This window comes from Pteronotus mesoamericanus, unplaced genomic scaffold (assembly GCF_021234165.1).
Source record: "Pteronotus mesoamericanus isolate MK-2021 breed Mesoamerican mustached bat unplaced genomic scaffold, CSHL_Meso_final contig_78, whole genome shotgun sequence".
NCBI classification, from domain to species: Eukaryota; Metazoa; Chordata; class Mammalia; order Chiroptera; family Mormoopidae; genus Pteronotus; species Pteronotus mesoamericanus.
In genome coordinates this window covers 14,330,008-14,353,402 of record NW_026555258.1, presented here as the reverse complement: position 1 = coordinate 14,353,402, position 23,395 = coordinate 14,330,008, and the positions used below count along the sequence as shown (strand labels likewise).

At 48.1% G+C, this 23,395-nt stretch overlaps 1 protein-coding gene across 3 annotated transcripts in view; it reads right to left on the bottom strand.

The window, feature by feature from the left end:
• ASTN2 (astrotactin 2) overlaps nucleotides 1-23,395 on the bottom strand; it is an 807,209-nt gene that overhangs the window by 693,148 nt on the left and 90,666 nt on the right. For all 3 annotated transcript variants that reach the window (XM_054584473.1, XM_054584474.1, XM_054584475.1), the window contains exon 2: nucleotides 2,361-2,548. In XM_054584473.1, coding sequence (XP_054440448.1) covers nucleotides 2,361-2,548 — 188 coding nt within the window. The remainder of the gene's footprint in view (nucleotides 1-2,360; nucleotides 2,549-23,395) is intronic.

Below are 23,395 nucleotides of genomic sequence, written 5' to 3'. Positions count from 1 at the left end.
GCACATTTCACATCCAGGCATGTGGGCTCTGGGACCTGTCTTTATAACCTCCATGTCACCCTAACTCCAGACAGAGGGCAGAGTCCGCGGAGGTGTGTCCCACCCGTGGGAGGCTGGGCTGGGTGGGATGCCTTAGAGTTCAAAGTTTCCTGGGCATGACTCTGTTTCCTGAGGGTAAGAGAAGGGCAGGAAAGACCCAGATTTTGGAGCCCCAAAGGAGGAAAAGAACAGGTGGAACCACAAGGTGGTAGCCTTGGCCGCTACAGCGCATGGGCAGAGGGGGTCTGGACTGCTCTGTCCTCCACATTATCTGCCCTGCCAGCCCCATCCTCAATGATAGCGGCCTTCAGAGACATCTGGGCCTTAGTGAGCTCCTCTTTCCAAGCTGATCTCACTGTGCAGAAGAGAGAGGGGAGGAACACTGACAGCCCTTGCGGATGCAGTCTGACTTCGTGGAGCTGGCACTGGGCCTGGAGACAGACACGGCCCATTCAGGATCATTTACAGTTGAGATAGTGCTATCTAGGTTACTGGGTTACGGCAAGAAGGTATGTAAGTAAATGCTGTGTCAGAACACACACACACACTCCCCGTAAGAAATATTAGTCTAATCTGAGTCTCTCTCAAATGTTAAAAGAAGAGCAGTCACGTCCCCTCAGTGCTTCTTAATACTAGATGGTGTCCGGGCTCCCTGAGGAGCTCAGCAAGTTCCTTGAGATGGTATTTACAAACTTGCACCCCAAAGTTAGCATGCAGGCACCCACTTGGCTTGACATGTGGCTGCATCATTTGCTAAATATATAAATGGGAAAAGTCTATCACACCCATTCCACGAATAACACAAAGGACTTGATTTGTTCCTTCACATGATGAGCACGCGTTAGGTCCAAAATTAACATTGCTTTCTAGCTGGGGTTTGTGTGTTTTTCAAAAAACAGAAAACTCTTCAAGTTCTTACTCAGCTCTCATCAGAATGCCTAATGCACAGTGTCTGCTGAAGAGGAACCAGGAGAACAAAGACCACAAGCAAAGGTCTGTTCCATGGCAGGCTCTCCAGAAAACTTGCTGACTGCTGAAGAGGAGGAAGAAATGAAGAGGTGGGTGGTAGCCTTACTTGGTTTTGTGGCTTTATGCCAATCACCTCACCTCTCAGAGACACGCCTTCTCACACATAGGTTGGGGGTCGTATTTCCTACCCTCCAGCATCTTGTAGAGCTGTGCAGAAGGAGAAAAGAATGTAAGAGAGGCTTGAGGACTATGAAGAACTAAGGGGTATCATTTGGAGCTATTATCCGGTCTCTTCTCCAGCCAAGTAGACCCTGCGTGTTCTGCATACTGAATTTGCCTTTTTCCATCTACCTTGCAAAGTCATTAATTATAGTTTTTTAAAGAAACCATACATGAAGGAGCCCACGTATACTTTAGATTACCATTCATACGATTTCACCCTGGGAGGCTTTATTGAGGAGGCGACAAATTCAAGAAAGTTCCACATTATGGAACTATCAGAGTTGGAAGGCCACGTCACCTCTCTGTGCCCATAACCTTACCTACAGATGGAGGTGACATGCTGGACTGCACGCATTCTTGGCGAGAACGCCATGAGATGGAAGTCCACAGGCGTGCCCAGCACAATGCCTGATCGGTGGCAGAGAGGCATCAAAGTCTCACACTGAGAGAAAGCGCGTAGAAGACGTCATTCGGCCTTCACAGCCAGACACACTTGAGTTTGAAGAGCACGTCCCTCTCTCACTAGCTGTGTGACCTCGGCTGAGTTTCTCTGCCCCCTTTCTAGTATTCACAACTATAAAGCAAGGGCAATGAGGGGCTTCTGTGCGCAACTGCACCAGCTACACCGAACCCAGCATCGCGGGCCACCAGGTCGTGCCTATGCTGCGGGGGTGTTGTGAGGGTTAGAGCACCTGACTTACCCAGGGCACTTGGGAAAGCGCAGCCCCATTCCGCTTTTGATCCATTTTTGTTTGTTCAGCCATTCTTGGAAAGGCCAGCTGTATTTTGGAGTACTGAACCTCAGCCCTCAGCAAAGCAGGCCAAGCACATGACAGATGTTAAACAGCTATTCCCAGAGATGTCAGCCAAAAGGCCAAGGAGTTGGAGACCCTTTATTTTCTTCTCTGAAGCACAATTTGTTTGTCATAGCTGACAGATGATGGCTGGGTATGCATCAGTCCAAGTGACATCATGGAATCCATCTGACCTTCTCTTTATGATGCTCACCTCTTGCACTCGGCCAGCTCTTTCCCGCTATCTGCTGACCGTCCCCTGCCTCCCCCTCTATCCTCTCTCCACCCCGCCCTGCCCTCTCCCTCAGGGCCCCCACCTTGTTCCCACTCACTCACCATCACGGAAATGTGCAGAATGTGCATCTGCTCCTCTACAATCTCCGAGGGCTCCTGGAGGGTGGGGGCGGTGGCCCGGGCCAGCTGCCCGGAGCTGCTCATGGAGACGTGGAAGTACAAGGTGCCGTTCTCCAGCCACTGCTGCCTCCAGTGCACCAGCGAGATGTCCGCCGCCGTGCCCGACATCTCTGCAAGACAAGACCCAAGGGGCTGGGTGAGTTGCATGCCTGGCCTCGGTGCTCTAGGGAGGGAAGAAGCTGTATCTACTCTGGAGCTCAGACGGTCCCTACTTTGTATCAGGATGCCTGTCCTCACATCAAATCTCTAAGCAGGAGGTCATCATTTCCATTCATAGATGGGCAACTGTGGCCAAGATTCACCCCAAACAACAGAGGGGGAGAGGCAGGATTTGAACTCGGATCTGTCTGGTGCCCTTTTCCATAGCACCATGCGTGATAAGGCAATTCCTTCTACACCAATAAGAAAATCAAACTAAGCAAGAGGGTCAAAATGCTCACAGTCTTCTGAGGCCACAGAACAGGAAGGTGACGGGAGGACATCAATGAGAGCGTGCCTTCTCCAGGGGCAGAGCTAGAAGTACTGAGGGCAGAAGAGCAGAATCTCAGAGCTGGAAAGGCTTGCGAGCACCAGCCCAGCCCAGGAATTCATGGCATCCTGTATGTGAAAGGAGCTGGGCAAGGGGGTCATTCTGGGCCTGGCTCTTCTTCAATTAGAGCAGCTCTACTCTTTGATAGTATATGTACTGCACTCCCAAGCACACGTGTGTTGGTATGATTTCCATGGCTTAAAAATATTTGAAAAGCCACTGCCCAGCGCCAGTGTTCGCATATCACCTGAGGGAAGTTGGGATGATCTAGTAAATTGGAAACTCACCTGACTTGATGTTCCTCTTACCTCTATGCTGCTCTTCCCTCTGTACATACTTTTAAGATATATATGCATAGGTGTGTGTAAAATTTTAATAGTACTTCCATTCAATATAATCATACCTACACATCCTCTCGTTAAGTAGAAGGCTGGTGGCATAAAGTACCAAAAGTGTCCTTGCACTGGGATCATACAATCTTTTCATAGTTCTGTCTACTAAAGGGATGAGTCCCTGAAAATGTATGTCCTAGAAGACAAGGCTTCTCAGTGAAGCTTATGACAAAAAGGGAAGGGTGGTGGTATTCTCAGAGCATAATCAGATCTTCACTCAAGTGAGAGTTACTACAGGAGACATGGGCCATCTATCAGTAGACAAGTAGCCTTAATTGTGTCTGGGGCTTGGAACTTTGAACCCTCTTCCCAAGACACGAATCTGTCCTAGAGGCAGTATTCCTACAGTCCTTGAAGACTTTACACACACATACACATGCGCTTGTGCGCACACACACACACTTGAGGAGGGCTGATGGGGAGGCTGAGTTAGAACTTCTTCTCCAATCAGCTCTCCCCAGGCCCCGCTGCAGCCCCCATTACTTCTGGGGATGCTGAATGCAAAAGAGCTGCCTTGAAGACAGGAGATGATGTTTGTGCACCAAATTCCACTGCGTTATTCTTATATCGTCCTTTCCCAATAGACTAACTCGTTGAGGTTCACAAATAAAAGTCCTTAGAGGAAGAGCATCTGGCACTTAATAAGTGCTATAAAAAGTGAGCTATTAATATTTATTGTCATTATTATTCACAGGGATAGGATCTAATTTACCCTTCAGCTTCCCTGAAAAAGACCTTGAGACACCCTTGACTGCTTGCTTTCTCTCCCACTCCCCCCCCTGTCTTTCAGGAAATCCTTCAAAAACCATCCAGAATTCACTCCCTCTCGTCTCTCCTACTGCAACCACCTGGGCCCAGGCACCAGCCTCTCTTGCTTGGCTTTCTGCGAGGGCTTCTTAACTTGACTCTCTTCCACCTTCACCTCTCCTGTCTATTCTCAAGAAGCCAGGGGAATCCTGCCACAGCATAAATAAGCTCATGCCACTTCTCTGCTCGCAGCCTTCAATGGCCTCCCACCTCATTCTAAGCAAAACACAAAGTGACCGGAATATAGTAAGCGAGCAGTCCAAGTGCAAACTTTGCTTGGGTTTCCCTTGCTGCACTAAGAGTTGAACAGGGCGGAGATAATCACAAGAGTTCATCAACCCCTAGAACACAGGCCCTAAAGGACCCTAAGAGCTCACTGTGTGGCCCCAGCATAGGAGATGGGTTAGGTATACCATCTGTGAGGCAGGTCTCACGTCGGCACCTTCTCTCCTCCCACCAGCACCTTCCTCAGCACCTGAGGCCTTGGCCATGGCTTCCCTGGCAGCCAGCCAGCTGGGCCAAGGCAAGATGGAAACTTTATGGTATCAATAAATGGCCTGTCTCAGTAACTCAGTCGTTTTTTTCTCCCAGTGCATAAAAGCCCAGAGTCAGAGGCCAGGGAACACAAGGCTGAGAGCTCGCTGCTTCTGGAAACAGCTCTCTCTCATTCAGTGGCTCAAGAAAGAGGATCCATGTGCCACCGGGTGGGTGGGTGCTTACTGTGCTGAGAGGCTCTGGGATGGTGCCAGCAGAAAGCCCCAGGGCACGCTGCATCCTGCTGACACACCCTGGTAGAGATGGGGGCAGAGTAAGTGAAGGAATGCTCTCCGAAGCCTGCATCCCTCCCTCCCGGACCTCTCCCCGGCCTGCGCAGGAAACCCCGCCATTGAAGAGGCTTGCCCTCTCTCTGTTCAGATGAGAAAACAGAGGGGCCCAGAGGGTTAATGCCTTGCCTAAGGTCGCTGGTGAGTTTGTACCGAGCTGGAGTCCCAGCCTGTACAATTTCTATGATGCCAGTGGCTCTCACAACGTCTCCTTTTCTTTGACTAAATTAGCCCAGGAACCAAAACTAGATTGAGCTCTTTGTTTGCTACGGTGATGACTGCACAGTCAGCAGACAGTAAACGTTAAATGATAATAACAGTGTGTGAAACACAGTAAATATTGAATCACAGAGAACAGTTCTGGACTTACTCGATTACAAAGGAAAGAAACTGTTGTTGGGGTGGGGAGGTAGGGCATGAGACCTCAGGAAGAAACCTGTCGTGGCAGAAACAGAAGGCGTTGATCATTCATTTGTTCATTCATTCATTCACTCATATGTTTGTTTCTTTACTCATTCAACACACTTTATTAAGGACCTTCTCAACTGCAGTCAATTCAGCAGCTCAGAGCATGAAGTCTAATGAGACACAGCTTAGCCTTCAGGAAGCTCAGAGTACTTCAGCCGAATGAACTCTGCCCCCACCCAGGTCACTGCCCACACATGTGCACACTCTCCATTTAATGCGGCCCAGGACATCGTGCATTATTCTGACCCACCTCCTGCTATTATCGTCCCCTCATCAGGTGCTCCAGCCCTGCAGGACTTACGGCTGCCCCTCCCACAGGCCAGGCTGCCGCCTGTCTCAGGGCATGTGTACCTTCTGTCTGGTCTACCTGGAACTCTCCACCCAGAGCTGCAAGCTGGCTTCTTCTCAGCCTTTGTCTCTCAGTCCAAAGGAGACCGCAGAGAGGCTGTGCGCCGCTCTTGCTAAAGTACTACACATACATCCACTCTCTATTCTATCCATTTTACAAAAGCTTTCTACCATACTTGTCACTATGAGTAATTTACCATATGTATTTTATTTCTTTATTTTTCTTTTTTTATGATTCTTGTTTATTCTAGCACAGTTGTCCCAATTTTTCCCCCTTTGCCCTCCTCTGCCCAGCCCACCCCCTACTCCCACAGCCAATCCCCGCAACATTGTCCATGTCCATGGGTCATTCATATATGTTCCTTGACTTGTTCCTTCCCCTTCTTTCCACCATTCCCCCCTCACTTCTGGAAGCTGTCAGTCTATTCCATGTTTCCATGTCTCTGCTTCTGTTTTGCTCATTGGTTTATTTTGCTCATTAGATTCCTCTTATGAGTGAGATCACATGGTATTTGTCTTCCACAGACTGGCTTATTTCATGTAGCATAATAGTCCCCAGTTCCAACCATGCTGTTGCATAAGGTAGGAATTCTTTCTTTCTGCTATAGTATTCCATTGTGTAAATGTACCACCGTTTTTTAATCCATTCATCTACTGATGGGCACTTAGGCTGCTTCCAACACTTGGCTATTGTAAATAGTGCTGTTATGAACACAGAGGTTCATTAAGTACTCTTGAACTGGTGTTTCAGGCTTCTTAGGGTACTGTATGTTCTTGAACATGTGTTTAATGCCTGTATTTCCAGGAGAGCAGGCATGTATTATTTCCTGCCATATCAAGTACTTCAATAGCTCTTGACACATAGTAAGATCTCAGTAAATAATAACTGAATTGCTGATGGATACACACACATGTACTTACACATATCCATGACAAGATGAGGGAGGTAGTATTAAGTTTCATTAGAGAATGAAAGAAAGAGTAAGTAAAGATTCACTGGGAACTCAAAGGTAGGACAGGACTCTCTAGCTTGGAGACCAAGCACTTCTCCAAAATGATGGTGATATGAGCATTGCAAAGGATGTGCATATTGTTGGCCCTCAGTGGAGAGAAGGAGGCACAGGCAGGGGCTGACTGGCTGAGTATCTCAGGGCAGTGAAGCCACATGGTTAAGTAGGAGTGCAGCAAAATTTCAGGTTGAAAATGCCATTCAGACACAGAGTTAAAGGCTTTAGAATGCTTGGTAATAGAGTATATTTGATTCCGTGTGCAGTTGGGAATCAGCAGAGTATACTTGATCAGAGAGCCAGTCCTTTGTCCATTAAAAACAGGTCAAAGAAATAGTGGCATAACCAAAGCCAGCTCTTGAAAGTCCCGCTGATTGATTTTCCAATTGCATTTTCCCTTTCCTCTTCCCCTAGTCCTTCCTTATAAACATTTCATTGAATTCTTCAAGTCATATTACAATCAAACTTAAAGCAAAAGGGGGACTAAACACATTTGGTCGGGAACCAAGACGATTCCCATAAAGGCAGATTATGCTGACATGATGAATATAAAATGAAACAGCAGATATTAAAGTGGGAGAATTGGTGCACCATGCCTTCCGGCTGTAGGCTGATTGCAGTGTCTGCTTCCCTCCCACCACGAAGAGCGTGATTTGATATTGGAAGCATAAAGAAACGCAGGGATTGTCTCTTCACCTCTTACTGTTCTCCCCCTATGGGCTGCAACTCGTGAAATATTCAACAGGCTCAAATCCCCTCAACCACTCTGCTAAAGTCAAGCTAGAGGATCAGCCTTCATCAGTGATTCTGGGTAGGCCACCATCCTGCCTCAGCAGCCACACATGCCTTTCAGCCTCCTGGAAAAGAAATAAAAAAATCCCTAAGGCATGTTGTGCTTTTAATTGGCTTGTTCTTCCTAATCTATGGCACTCATTGTATTTTTATTTAATTCCTTAAGGTCATTATGAAAATAAGCAGCTCTCCTGATCACTAGCCATCTTGGTAACATCTCCCAAGTGGCAAACTAGCCTGCCTTCTGATTCCACAGCACCAGCTGACCCTCCTTCCGATTATTTGCAAATAGTCTCTGCCTGGTTACAGGGAGCAGACATTATGGGAGATGAACTCACTGCCTAGGCAGAAAGAGTTGGGACAGTAAGAGACAGTGACGTTGACTTCAGCCACCCTTGCCATTAGCTGCTCCAGCATTCATAGACGGTCATCTCCAGGCAGTGAGTCCCGCTGAGTGGGCTTGGGAAATGCATCTAAAACACACGCCCTCATTTTCATCTCTGCAATGGTTGCCTTAATGCAGATCTTTAGCATTCCTCATGAACTACTTCAAATGGCTCTGTGGCAGTTTGGGTCTCATCAGAAAAAGCAAGACACCCTCAGTAAGGTCACCGGGAAGTGTTTAAAGAGGTGACCATCTACAAAGGTTTTGGAAATGTTTAAGTCAGGGTTCTCCAGAGAAACAGAATCACTAGGACATATGCAAATACACAGAAAGAGATTTATTATGAGGGAATGACTCACATGCTTACAGAAGCTAAGAAGCCCCACAATCTGCCATCTTCACACTGGAGACCCAGGAAAGCCCGTGGCATAGCTCTAATCCAAACCTGAATGCCTAAGGATGAGGGGCGCTCATGATATAAGTCCCAGGCTGAGCCTGAGTCCAACAGCCCCAAAGCAGGAGTGCTGATGCCCGTGGGCAGAAGATGCATGACTGAACTCAAGTGTAGAGCAAATTTGCCCTTCCTCCACCTTTTGGCTCTCTTCTGGCCCTCATGAATTACATGATGCCCATGTACATAAATGAAGTCCTTTCTCTTTTACTCAGTCTACCGGTCCAAATGCTAATCTCTTCCAGAAACACCCTCACAGACATGTGCAGAAATCATGTTCCTCCAGCTCTTGGACATCCCTTGGACCAGTCAAGTTGACATACGAAATTAATTCACACAGGCAGGGGAAAGGCAGACCGATGATGATGCACCTCAAGACTGGCCGCAGCAAGGAGCTGTCACCGCCCTAGACCTGAAGGTGCAAAGGGAGGGAGGAGGTTCATAAAACTCTGAAAGGGCTACAGCTGTAGGAGTGGCACAGCCACCGTGCCCGCGGTGAGATGACAAATGCTCCGACCTTGCTCCTCCGCTGCCTGCTCATCCCTTACAGGTGGCCTACGCAGGTCGAGCCAAGGGTGCGGTAAATCACACAGGTCAGCTTTCCCAGGCACAGAGCAGGGAGGGAAACATCTAGGGGTGGCTCTCAAGGGGCAAAAGGAGACTCCCCAGAAGACCCCAACTGGTACCCCTGCCTTCAGGCTTCATTCCTTCAAATGACTAAATGCGTTAAGATTACAGGATTAAATTTATAACTTGTAAATCTGGCCATGTCACATCTTTGCTTATAACATTTCAAGGGCTCCTGACTGCCCTCAGAATAAACCTAATTCCACAAGTCTGGCCCCTGCATTACCCCCCACAACCTCACCGTTTTTTATTCCTTTCCTTGCACTTCCGTGTTAAATCTGATCAAATATTTATGCAATCGCTCTCACATATGATGCTCTTTCTTAATTCAATGTCTTTGGAGATCTTTTTTCAGAATCTGTAATAACTGTCCCCACTAAACCCCGATTCCCTTCTCTGGAAGGTTTCCCTGACCCTAACATGAGCTAGGTATTGCTTTAGGCTTCCATGAACAAAAAACATTGCACATTGCATAAGATCACAGACTCTGGAGTCCAACTGCATGAATTTAAATTCCAACTCCCCTGTGTTCGAGCTGTGCATCTGTGGACAAGGTTTTAGCTCCTTTGTGCCTTGGTTTCCCCATCTGTCAAATGAGGTTAATAATAAAAGAACCTGGCCCTTAGGGTTGTGAGAATTAAATGAGATACAAACACTTTAGCTTTCAGCATTAATCTTGCTCTTCATTAAACATTCACATGTTCCATTTGTTACATATTATTTACATACAGTGTTAACAGCATCTATTTTACCAATGCCTTGGTCTTGGTGTTTATGCAAAAATTGTCTGTTTATATGGTGTCCTTTCTCATTGGACTTTAGTGCAGTGACACAACAGAGCCACCTGTGTAGCCTAGTGCCTGACACAGTGGCCAAATACAGAGTGGAGAGGGCAGTAAATGTTTGGTGAATTGAAGTGAACTGTCTGAATATTTGAATTCAGATGGGCATCCCCAGTGAACAGAGAAGAGACAGAAACTCAGGATGTCAGTGATGGCTTGATTCCCACATAACAACGCTACAGAAATCTACTTAGCATCTGACTCAAATTCAGGCCCCTTGGAGAATGCAAATGAAGAGAAAGACAGAACTTTAACTTTCAATGAGCTTGCATTCTCATGAAGAGAGAGAGGATATTTATATACAAAAAGGGATGATTATCTGATTCCATTTAGACATAAGCACGTGTATATACAACTGGAAAGAAATATATGGGAACATCAGGAATGATACTCTTTAAATGGTGGGATCAGAGGTGATTTTAACCATGGTCTGATGCATTGTTTTCTACACTTTCTACATAGAATATATATTATCTCCATAGAAGATGCAAATACATGCTCATTTTAAAGATTCATTTAGTCAACCATCCTTCTCTGAGATTTGGCATTGAGGGACTCTGTCCTCGAGAGTTCAGCCCGAGGGAGGGAGAAAAGGCATGATATAAATATGTATAAATCAAAGTAGGAAGCTTAGAGAGTAGAAGACTTCTCAATGGATCTAGAAAGTTTTCCTGGAGGAGTATCAAAAGATGGGCAAGGTTTCAACAAGACATAGGGTATTTCAGATGGACGGGTAGCACAAAGGCAAGAGGGCAGGGGGGTTGCAAATGTGCAAAGGGGTGCAGTGGGACGGTGCCACTAGAAAATCCAGAGACGCATCACTACAGAGGAAGCACAGAGACTGCTAGAGCAAGTCTGTGGAGAGGAAAGTAAAAAGGGGGCTACCACTTCTTACTCTGAACTATCTCCTAGTCTAAGAAGAAGTGCCAGGTCCCACTTGTGACTCCTTCGTGCCATCAGATCAAGCCCTATTTCAGAGGCTCATTACATGCCATAGATTAAAATAACAAAGTGGATGGATAGGTGGCTGGGTGGGTGGGTGGGTGGATGGATGGGTGGGTGGATGAATGGATGAATGGATATATCCCAGTCTTTCTGATATAATCAATAATCACACATCTTGGGTTAGTGAAAAGAACACTGAATTTGGAGTCGGAAGCTTAGATTTGTGTGATGCCTCCACACCAACTAGCTGGTTTACCTGAGGACAAATCACAGAGCTATCTATGACTTTCTTTCTTTTTATATGAAACATTTTGGGGGAGTGTCAATGATCTGTCCTATTTACATCACATCTAACTTCAAATTCAGAGAAAATAGGTCATAGCAATATGCTTGGAATTGTGCAAGTCTCACAGTTAGCCCTGAAAGCAAATGCAATCATTATCCCCATCGTTCAACAGCATACCTCCCGTAAATATTTATCTTCTGTCTAAAATGTGCCAGGCACAGGGTAGGTCTTGTGGATAGATTAGATGAAGCGGTAAATTTGATGGCTGCCCTCACAGACCTCCCATTCTAGCCTGGGTTTTCCTCAGTTCCTCTCAGCAGCCGCAGCATTTCCCCTTGCTTCAATTTCTTCATTTATTCATCCATTTAATCATTATTAATTCATTCATGGCAGACTGTGTCTGTCTGGGTAATTGCTATCCTCAGTGCTTAGCATGCAGTAGGCGCTCAAATATTTGTTGAATAAATGCATCACTCAATGCACATTTTATGAGTTCCCTGTCCTGGAGAAAATCTCAATCTAGGAGAGCAAAAAAAGGAAAACCCACGAAGGAGACGATTGTGCGGTACTGGCCAAGAAAGGATGTGAGGGGAGTACAGGAGCACGCGTGAGGGCTGAGGTAAGGCTCCTCCTTTGTCAGGGGTTTGGACGAGGCAAGCAGGCAGAGTCTACAATCTGGACACTTCATAAACCTAGGAGATCCTGATGTCAGGCCAGGTGAGATGCCTGCAGGATGGCATCACGGGGCTGCTGGGTTTGGGAGGGCTCCTAGAGCGGGGAATAGAACGCACAGAGATGGTGGCGGCTGTGACACAGGCAGGCCCTGCAGCGGCATAGGAGAAGGATGTCCCAGGAGTACCGCGGACCCCTCCACCCCGGCCCCATCTGTCAGCTCTCATCTCTGCCTCTGCCTCCCATCTGCCCATTCCCACCTCCTTGGGGAACTGCATCTTTTACACGGAACTGTTTTCCCCAGCCATTCGGTGGAGATAAATAATACAGTTATACCCGATTAAATAAGGGAGGAGAACAGAAGAATTAAGAGATATTGGCAAGGGAGAAAAGCATATCATTTTAGATTAGATTTGAAAATAGATGGAGGGTTGATGGAATTGATTCTCATTACTCCTAGTTATTCTCTCCTGAACCATTTCCCCTCAATTCTTGCTGCATTTTTTTTGCCTGGTCTTTCTTTGTCATTTAGCTTCACTATATGTCCTTGGTTTCTCTATGTGTTAGTTCTTTTCTTTTCCCCTCCTCCTCCTTCTCCTTCTTACTTCTTCCTTCCTCTTCCTTCTTCTTCTTCTCTTCCTTCTTCCCCTTCCCCTTTGCCTTCTCTTCTATCACCTCCCCCTTCTTTCAAAATCCATCCAGTCAATGACTTTTGCTCCTTCCTCCCTCTTCCCCATTGCACAGCAGTTTGCAGACAGGCACTAACTGTCACCAACACTAACACATTTGCCAGGCACTAGGCTGGGGGGCTTTCATTCATTGTCTCAGGTAGCCTTCAAGGAAACCCCAGGTGAATAGGACTGGTAGTAGAACAACCTTTTTTTTTTTTTTTTTTTTTTTTTCAGCTGAGATATCTGGAGCCTTAAGAGGAGACTGGACTTCCCTGAGATCTTCCACCCAGTAAGTGACAGAGCATGAATTCAAGCTCAGGTTTCCTGGCTCCATATCCCACATTGTCCCCATTATCCTAACTGGGCTGAAGAAAGGAGATTCACATTAGAGTAGAAAGATTGAGAGATCCAGTCCCCACTGGGGGATGTGATAAAGTACCAGGACAGGCATCCTCCGGGTCTGTCAGATGCTCTTCATCCTTCATCATCATGAGGTCACTGCTGGGGTTAAGTGTTTGCTCCCTCAGTGTACAAGAGACAAATTTCTCCTGGGAGAGAGGAGTATGAAGCATTCTGTCTTACAGGAAAATGTATTTTTAAGAACACTTTGTTCCTTCCTGCATTCCACTGGGTGACCTTTAACAAGCTAAGTTTACCTCTCTAAGGCTCACTTGCCTCATATGGAAAATGGGAATCATAAAAGCAATCTCTTAGGATGCTGGTGAGTATTAAGGGAGATAAAGTGCTTACAGGAGCCTGGCGCAGTATTTAGCATATGCATATTCCCTGTCAGCTGTCTGCCTTCACTTTTTCTGTGTCACCCCTGTCAAGACAAGAACCAGGTTGCTTTGAGAGTAATGGGGAATGACACAGTATCCGACAGAGAGCAAAAGGAGGCAGAGGTCACAAGCATAAAAGTTCACAATGCAGTTGCAGAAAAGTTCCTTAGCTCTGTCCACCTGGTCCCCAGTGTCCCTCACACTTCTGAAATCACCCCTATTGTCTATGGTCTGGAATCATGGAAAATCACAATAGAAAGGGATATAAAGGGATGGAGATCAGTGATCTAACCTACCATTCTACAGGTCAGGAAAATGAAGTCCAGAGAGGGGTGACAACTTGTCCTAAGCCACACAGCCTCATAATTCAGTGCTCTTCAAAAATGACAAGGGGGTCAGAGACAAGTGAGAGACGGGCCCTCCGGGGCTCCTAAAACCGACTTAGCAGCACGGGGCAGGGAAGGGGAGGGTGTAGAATTCCCTCCCAACCCCAGGCTCCCTCAGCCTCTCCCAAAGATGCTGCTAAGATGGCTCCTAAGGCCTCTGTTGCTGGGTCTGACTTGTGAATCCCCAACAGCCTCACCTCAGCCCAGAGGATTCCACATCTGAGTGCCACACACTTGGGCTGGGACCTGACAGGTAATAAAATATGATGAGTCAGAAGAGCATGGCACCATGCAGTGTTGTGTGGGGGAGAGGAAATTAACGCTGTGAAAACCAGGAACTGAACAGAGCCTAAGAGAGTGAACGTACCTGCCAAGGACTCCACCGGCTATTTGCAGCAAGGTGGGACGGGACAGACTTGGAGGAAAACCTTGACATGATGAATCCATCACGATGCCAGACACTGGACTGAACCCACTGCCTCTGTATTCCGAGCCACAGCCCACTGGCCCCAAGCAGCACGTCAGCCTCCGAGTCTTTGTTCATGCCGGGCCTCCTGCCTGCAATGTTTTAATCTCTTCTTCTGCACACAGAGACATTGCCCACCTCCCAAAGCTCAGCTGCAGTGACCTCTCTGAAGAGTTCTGCCCAAATTGCTCCCCCTCCCTCCTCCGAGGTCCGAACTCTGAACTCCTCTGGCAGGTTTCCACTCCCTTCTCTGGTTCACTGACCGCACCAGCCCATGATTTAGCAGGTGCTTGATAAATATGGGCTAATGCAAGATTAAAACAGAAGCCCAGGAGGGTGAGACTCTCTATTCCAATTTCGCAGAGGGGACCACTGGGGCGCAGTGGCTGGAAAAGACACTTAGAGAGATTGACACCCAGATGTGAGAGGAACCAGGCGACGGTCCCTCAGCCTAAGAAAATATGGGTCCGCTTGCCCCATCTCCCCATCCCACTTTATAGCTCCTTGCAGCATCTTTCAACATAGCAAAAGCCTGGATAAAAGGGCATTTGCTATGGTCCAACCATGACAAGAAACATCCCGTGGCCTCCCTGTGTCTCCTGTTGTGTCGTTCCCTCCCTGCTCCCTGCCTATAGAAGCGGAACTCCACGTTCACGCTGTTCTCTCTACCTGGTCTGATCGCCTCACTCTTTTTTGCCTGCCTAAGACTTAATCTTCAGAACTCAGCTGTAAGTAGACCATCCCGACAGCCAACAATTCTTCTCCTCCTCACATCTGCACCAGTGTATGGGACATGGCAGATCCCCCATCAAGAGGTGAGTCTATTTCTTCTCCCCTTGAATCCACACTGGCCATGTGACTTTCTTTGTCAAAGGATCAATGCCAAAAATGATGTAGGTAGAGACTTGCAAAGTGTATGTGTACCAGGGCTTACTCTCTCTCACTTCTCTTAAGAACCCTGCTGGGTGATGAGAGAAACACGGCCCATTTGCCCACGTCACCCCAGACAACCCTGCTGCTAACCAGCAGACAGGTGAGAGCTGCCAGCTGACCACAGACCCATGAGCGAGCCAGGCAGAGATCCGCCAAGACCAGCCGGACTGTCCCACAAAGCTCAGCCTTGAAATACCAGCCCACGTAATTGTGAACTAAAAAACTGTTTTAGGCCACAAAGTGTTGGGGGTGTTTGTTATACAGCAAAGCTAACTTAAGCACAATGCAGAGAGGCCTCTTCCTTTGTGAAGCCTGCCTTGCCCCAGAGCTGGGTGGGTGCCCCTGCCCAGGAACTCCTTCCACACCACATTGTAATCATCCCTTTAGTTATTTCACACCTTACCTACCACCTGCTCCCCAAATCCCTGAGCTTCTTAAAACTAAAGGCCCAGTCTCCCTTGCTGCCTCACCAAACTCAGGGTAGCTGCTCAAGAAACAGTACAGCAGTAAACAAATACTGAAAATTTCCCTGAGGTGGGACGCTACCATGTTTCCATAAATGTGTCCTTTTGCTCATCAAAATCTCTGTGGCCCTGATTTGAGAGAGTGAGTAGGTACTGACTGGCTCTAACTGCACAGTTTTGGGAGCGTAATTGGCTTATATATTCCTTAAACAAGCTCCACGCCTGTTTCATGGGTTCGTAGCAGCCTTGACTGTAATGCAGCATCTACTCCACCACCATTCCTCAGAACGCAGCTCCGCGGCTCCAGGGCACAGAGGCCCTGGCCATTGGTGGAATGATAATGGGATCCTTTTGGCTTACAGTTCCACACCGTTCAATCCAACTTAGATCTGACACAGGCCGATGAGAGGATGTCAGGCTGGCAGTGGGAGGAGGAAAGGGCCGTCTTGATTTTCTGACAGCATCAGAGAAGGGTGAGGAAAAGGCTCAGGTGCCCAAGGTCCCTCCTGACGAGGACAGTGATGGATAGAGCCAGGCGTGAGGACTCCTGTCACCACTTCCTGGATGCCCTTTCATGTGATTCAAATGCCAGGCTCCTCTCCCCGGTGAGATGAGGGAACATTGTGCCCACACTGCCAGGCTAGCAGCAGCCGGCAAAGTCGAATTCCACTCTGGCCGTGGCTCTGTGACCTCAGGTGAGGCGTTTGTTCCTCTGCACCCGAGTCTTCTCCTCTGGTGAATGGGAGGATGGATCCCTCGCCTGATCCCTTCACTTGGTCATTGGAAGAAGTAAGGGGAGAGACTGGTGAGTAGATACGTTGAATGAATAAAACGTACTTGTGCCAAGGTTAGAATGATGATTTTAATACTAATCAACCTGATGGAAGGAGTTTGGAAAACTGAAACCAAGTGACTCAAAGAGAGAGGCTGACACCCCCTCCAATTTTTAATACCCCAGCACTATACCCCAGCAGAGGGTCAGGCTCTGTCTCTAAAACCAGTCACCTGGCGGCCCACTCTGACACTTGAGCTATTAGTTGAGTAACCTTGCAGAAGTCACAGAACTTTTCAAGGTCTCCTTTCCCTCATATAAGCTGGACAGAATAACATCATGATGCTCACTGGCGCGTGAATGCCAAGGAGGCAGAGACCGCACTGTCCTACTCATCCCTGGGTCCCAGTGCCTAGGATAATGCTTGGTACCATGTAGCCGCTTAATCTAAAATAACAGAGTGACACTTGTAAGCAGTACAATGTGCGAGGCTCTGTGCCCAGCTGTTCGCACAAATTTTCTCATTTCACCTCCACAACATCCTCATGGCTGATGGGGAGTAAGTCCACGTGTTCCCAGTGTTGAGATAAAGTGCCAGCATAAGGCCTGTCACTGGTCCTTGCTCCACAAGGTTTGCAACAGTGCATGCTGCGCCTACTACCACCTCTTCTGTGCTGCACAGATACGGTGATTTTACTCCAGGTAATAGGGACTTGGAAGCACTAGGGCCTTTCTTTATTTGTAAATTTCCGCAGACTCGCCAATGACCTCTCCGCAGGGCGCTACGGTCACAACCCAGAACACCATCACGGTGTGGGGTTAGGAATTATCGCACCTCTGAATTGTCACTCCTCGCCCACCCTCACCCCACCTTCTGGCTCCGCTTCGAAAAGGCAGAAACTAAACTTAGATTGAGCCACCTCAGCAAATGTGTCTGGAGAGCCTTCGCTGCACTAGGCCCTTAGCTGGGAGCTTTCAGGCACCGTTTCCCTGAGTCTCCACTGCTCATTTAGAATTAAGAACACTGAAACTCAGAGACGACAGGGAGTTGTTCCAGATATTACATAGTAAGTCAGAAACTCGGCTGGTGAAAATCCAGCCTCTTGACCTCAAGGACAGACTCTTCTCCTTTATCTGCCAGGTTCTGAGTGGTCTCCTGGCTCTGCCACTGACTTGTGTGTGACCAGGAAAAAGGTGCTTCCCTCCTCCAGCCTCACTTTTCCCACCTATAAAATGGGAGCAGCCATGCCATCCTCAGTGGCTGTTCTGCAGATTTACTAGAGAATGATGTTTGTGAGACAGGTGCTTGGGCTTTGTTCTCTATCTTAACGCAAACTGTTCAGAGAACACAGAGAACGACGCCCTCCACTCCACACTTTATGGGGGAATCTCAGCCATGGGTTGTCACTTCTGTCACATGACAATGACAAATGGGAACTGAGAGATAGGGGCCCACTTCTGTGCTATCCCATGCGCTCATCCCATGAACCTCTGTTACAGCCTTCTTTTTACCATTTCTGAATGTTTCTCTTCAATGACATGGCAGCTTAACTCCTACCACCACTGCCACCACCACCGCTGTGGTACCTGTGCACAACATGGTGTGAAAAACACTAGAAGGAGCCCCACTGTCAGAATGTCCATGGGGCGGGCAGGTGCGCCAGGCAGTTTGCTGGCACTGGGAGTGACGACAAAGTTAGATATATCATCTCAAGAACGTATACAAGGGAATCAGATCAGAGGAGTCGCAGGTACACAGGAAGTCAAATTTGCTAGACGAGTTGCAGGTACACAGGAAGTGAAGTTTGCCAGAGGAGTTGCAGGTACACAGGAAGTCAAATTTGCTAGAGGAGTCACAGGTACACAGGAAGTCAAGTTTGCCAGAGGAGTTGCAGGTACACAGGAAGTCAAATTTGCTAGAGGAGTCTCAGGTACACAGGAAGTCAAGTTTGCCAGAGGAGTTGCAGGTACACAGGAAGTCAAGTTTGCACAACCTAAAAATAGTTTCAGAGACACCCGGCCAGGGGAGCATACTGGTTTATTTGTGCTTCCAAAGCACAGTAAGCTCATGGACATACGGACCTGCTCAGGAATCTCTGCATCTGCATAACGCCAGGGAAACATCTGCATCTCCTTGCCCACACAAACACCTGTGTTCACACACAGCCACTGCCTCAGGCACATGCATGAATGCACAGATTGATGTATTCATGTATGAATACAGACACAAATACTACAGAATATGCGGTGTTGTATGCAGACTCACATGTACATTCTGCAAAACTGCTCCCTTCCTTACACTGGCATCATGAGTATTTGTGCATGCATGCACATCCACACATTCCCTGGCATGTTTAAACAGGTATCTACATGTACACGCACACATACGCGTGTGTGTGTGTGTATATATACACACATATACACGTGTATATATACATATACACTTTGACAACATGGCAGCCACACAGACATGCAGGGCACCCACCCACACATATGTTCAGTGTGTTCACCTGGTTCATTTCATTTGCACACTGCCATGCATGCTCCATCCCGCATGTTCAAACTCACATTCATGTATGTGCACTGCTGTCTTTACACACAGATGGCTGCATTCATGAGTGGAAATCCGCATATGTGCTCAGACATGCACATGCCTATAGATACAGGTACACTTAGCCTAAGGACATACCCAAGCTCTCATTTATGTCCTCACATATACAGGCACATAATTGACAAAGGAAATGTCATTCTGAGACCCAGGAATATCTCTGGATTTGTCCTCCAAGAGGCCTGGCTAAAAGCACAAGGAGAAAGACCAAATCCTCTCCCACAGCCTCTGAAAGTTATTTATAATTTTCAGGTATGACTGACAGGCCGTCGTGGAGCAGAGGAGAGCAGGAAAGTCTCTGTTCCAGAGCTGTCCATCCACTTAATCCTTTCTGATTTTGTTATGGGAAAAAAATTCCACCAGTTCGCTATTTCATCCCCTCAGCCTGATGTCCCTGAAAGAGACAGACTGACACTAGGCAGAAAGTGGCCTGCGGACAGAGGGCCACGGGCAGCCCTGATGACATTCCTGTGGGGCTTCAACGCCCAGGTGCCGCGCCGGTGGCCTGGCAGGGAAATCGGGGCCGGAGCCGGGGCCGGGGCCCTGGATGGGGAGGCCGCAGAATCCAAAAGCAGAAGTAACACGTGAATCCTCCCGACTCCCTGCTCCCAGCCACATGCGCGCTCAGCACGCTCAGCCGTGCGCTGCAGTTCAGTTCAGCAGCAGCCCGCTCTCCAGGGAGCGAGCAGCTGGCCCAATTTTCAGAAAAAGAATGATGGGCAATGATTAATTACCCATCAAGCCTATGACACAAAGCGTCTCACATAATTCTCACAACTATATTTTAAGACAGTTCTTATATCTTGCTATTTGTGTATGTACGTGTGTGTCCATGTACACAAATACCTACTTGGCTCAGAAATTAAGACACTCAGTGGAATCACACAGGACTCCAGCAGCAGCGGCGGCACTCGGACCCGTTTAGCCTACCTCCATCATCCTTGCCCGAAGGTGTCCTTTTTACTGCCCCTCCTGCAGCTGCACCTGCTACCTACGGTGGCCGGTTTTCCACAGTAGTGGCTATTTAGTGCAGGGGAGCACAGCTGGAGGAAACCCTAAGAGATTATCCGGAGAGAGCAAAAATAAGGTTGCGAGAAGAGGAGCATCTTGGCCAAGCTCATTGTACAATAAATGTCTGGACTGAGACTGGAACCTGCCCTTCGGACCCCAAGCCTGACACTCTTTCAAGGGGGCTTTGCTGCAGGCTAAGCACATTCAGGAGGAGAACTCCTTAGCCTGAGGTCACTGACCCAGAAAGCAGGAAAGCAGACAGGAAAGGGCGGGGCCTGGGAGCTCCCTGCTGCAAGGGAAAGCGCCATTCCCCAACCCTGGGGCAGCGGCACTAGCAACTTTATTTTACAGATGAGCCAACTGAGGCCCAGAGAGAGGAAGGGACTGACCAAAGGAAAAAGTAGAGCAGCCTTTTCAAACAAAATCCAGGCTCTGTTCCCATGGAATCGCCCCTGAAAACTCCCAAAGCCACTGAGGGCTGTGGTGAAAAAAAAACAGGTTTGGAGACAGGCAGACCGGTGGTGACAGAGGTGTCGTTTAACAGCTCTGAGGCCTCTGACTGGGGACGGCTCCAGGGGTTCACGACTTGTGAAGCCACACAGGGCCTGGCATTGAGAAGCCCACCATGCTCAGCGTAAGGCTCTGCTCTCACCATCTTGAAAATATTGCTAATTTTTGAACAAGGAACCTCATGCTCTCATTTTGCAATGGGCCCAGCGAGTTTCGCAGCTGGCCGTTGTCTTTGACCCTTCCCCTTTCTGGGCCTCAGTCGCTCGAATGGAATGAGGTTAGTAATGGTGCTGACTTGGTAGGGTGTGCAGCTGACCCTGCCTGTGCCTTCCCCGCATCCTCCTAGGCATTGACCTTTCTTTCGTACAGGCCAACAGAGCTTTCTCCTGTCGATACCTGCACTCCGCCCAGGGCTTTCCGAACCCTCCTTCAGGGCAAGTGAGAAATCCCAGGGAGTTCCCCATCCCCCGCCCTCATCCCTCAACCTGGAGTAACCCCTAGCCGATGACAGATAGAACGTCAGGTGAAGGATATATGCCTCAGCTCGGGAGAGTCCTTGTTCTCTTCGGTCCCCCAGCATTCCTCCGGGGACTGAGCCCCAGGGGCCCACAGCAGCGCCCAGGTCAGCCACGCAATATGCATTCCCCATTGGCTCACTTCCCTCCCTGCGCCACTGGTCCTGCTGGTGCTTCCTGGGACCACCTCCCAAATAAATCACCTGCACTCATCTCCTCACCCCTGGATCTCCCGGGGAACCCCATTTAAGGAGAGTTGCAGCAAGCTTCATTGAGATAATGCATGTCAAGTGCTCAGTACAGCATCAGGCAGAGACACAAGTCCTCAATAAATGGTAGGCTTATCAAAAAAGAAAAAAAAAAGCCACTTTACGAGAAGACATGAGGAAGACAACAGAATGTTTATAATTGATTCCTAAATTTATCCTCCTAATGAAATCATCCCTGGCAGACTGCGCGTGACCAGTCAGAAATGATTTTCAGGGCCCCACTTCCCACCACAGGCAGATGCCAGTCATTCTGGCTCCTCGGTCCCAGTCCAAAGTGAGAGTTCAGGCGGTCATCATCCGCTGCCTTCCTCACCTCGGGAGCAAAAGGGACGCACACAGCTGCATCTCAGGGTCTGGCAATCAGACGTCTTATCTACCCCCTTGTTTCACAGATGCAAAAACTGAGGGACAGAAATATGCCCAGAGAAACTAACGTGTGAAGGGCGAGTTCAGAAGAATCAATCAGGTCGCCTGCCACCCATTCTCCAAATAGGCCGCATTATTTACCGATGTATTCATTCTTTTTCATTGCCCATGCACACACAGACATATTAGCAAGTAAGCGCCAAAGACACCAGGCATTTGCCTGCTGGATTCAATGCTGTATTCTCTAGAAGCCTAACACAGTGCCTGGCACATAGCAAGTGTGCGTTAATATTTATTAGGTGAGCAAAGTCTCACTTACTGAAGCTCTCTTGGCCTGCCTCCAGGGGAACAACAAATCCAAAGAGCCTCTGAGCCCCACCCTCACCATGACCAGAATGGCATGGTCAAGAGCAGGGCTCTGGAGCCAGACCACCAGCGTGGAACCCAGCTCCACCAATTAGTCCCTAGGAGGCCTAGGCCCTGGGAGACCCTCAGTTTCCCCATCTTTAAATAGGGCAGCTGCCAGCATTCATCAAAGGAGGTACAGTATGAAAAATACCAACCCCAGGGTAAGCACTCAGTAGAGACGAGCTATGATTAACGTAAAAACGGAAGTCCTTCTGCCCCTAAGGCTCCTCTCTTACGGCAAATATATTAGGGGCAAGTTTCCAAAGTGTGAGAAAATGCACTAACCCTGTGTAGCATGATTGCACACAGTCTGTGTTTTCATACAGTTCATGATCAGAGAATCGCAAGGGGAGGCACTTATATCCACGCCTGTGTCTTCCAGTCCTTATGCTGACCTCAAGGAGGAAGAGTCACTGAGGTGCTACCCTGTCTCTAATGTCCCAGAAACAGCAGGCCCCAGGCTCACATGCCCCTGGCTGCTAGCCCCAGCTGACGAAAACGTGTATAACATTGTTTGCTTTCATTGTATCTGTTTTTATAGTGACCTTCTAATTTTCCAGGTGATGCTGGTTTCCCATTTATGATTGTGATATTAAAGTTTCCATTTATAATAAAGAAAAATTAATATGAAGTAAGGAAGAACATGCGGATATGTGTCTGCAGAATATGATAGTCAGATGATGTCCTAAAATGACTGAGGTTTGGAGTTCTGACCTAGTCTTGGCTTACAAAGCCCCCAGGACAGATGCAGGTATTCCGAGGCTCCTGCCCAGCCCTGACATTGACTTAATGCTGTTTGACTTTGAACAATCCCGGCTCCCTTCCCGGGCCTCCGTCCTGCTAATGTAAAATGAAGGGATCTGAAGTCCAAGGCTTCTGAAAACGTTTGAAATGTGTTCAGTCCTTTCAGGATTCCAATAAAAATGGTAACAGACCAGTAGAAACTGCATCAAGGCCACGCGACCACCCCGCCTGTCTCCACGGTGTCTCCCTCCCAGATGGAAGTTTGCAAACTCCAGAGACTTGTTGGAACCCATTTGTTTATTAACACAGATTCACTTTTAATGTCACTTCCTCTCTCCCTGCCAAACTCCTGACAAAGGAAACAAAGCCGGCATTGAAAAGGAGCCCATGTTTAGCAACCTCATTCACCATATCGCCCAGCTTCCACACACAAGGTTCTGGGTCCACTTTCAGTCTCCTCTGTCCCTCTTCGTCAGCACTGATGTTGTGATGGAAAGAGCCTTGAAGAGGGCTCATGTGTGGGGACAGCTGGCTCTCAGGACAGTGGATAGATACCTGGGCTTTGGCTCTTGTGTTTGGATTGCCTCATCTTTACCAAGCTCCAGCGCCAAGGAGCCTGTGCTAACAGGAGACTGAGAAGACGGAGGAATCAGACCAGGTCTCCCTCTGCCCCAGTGAGG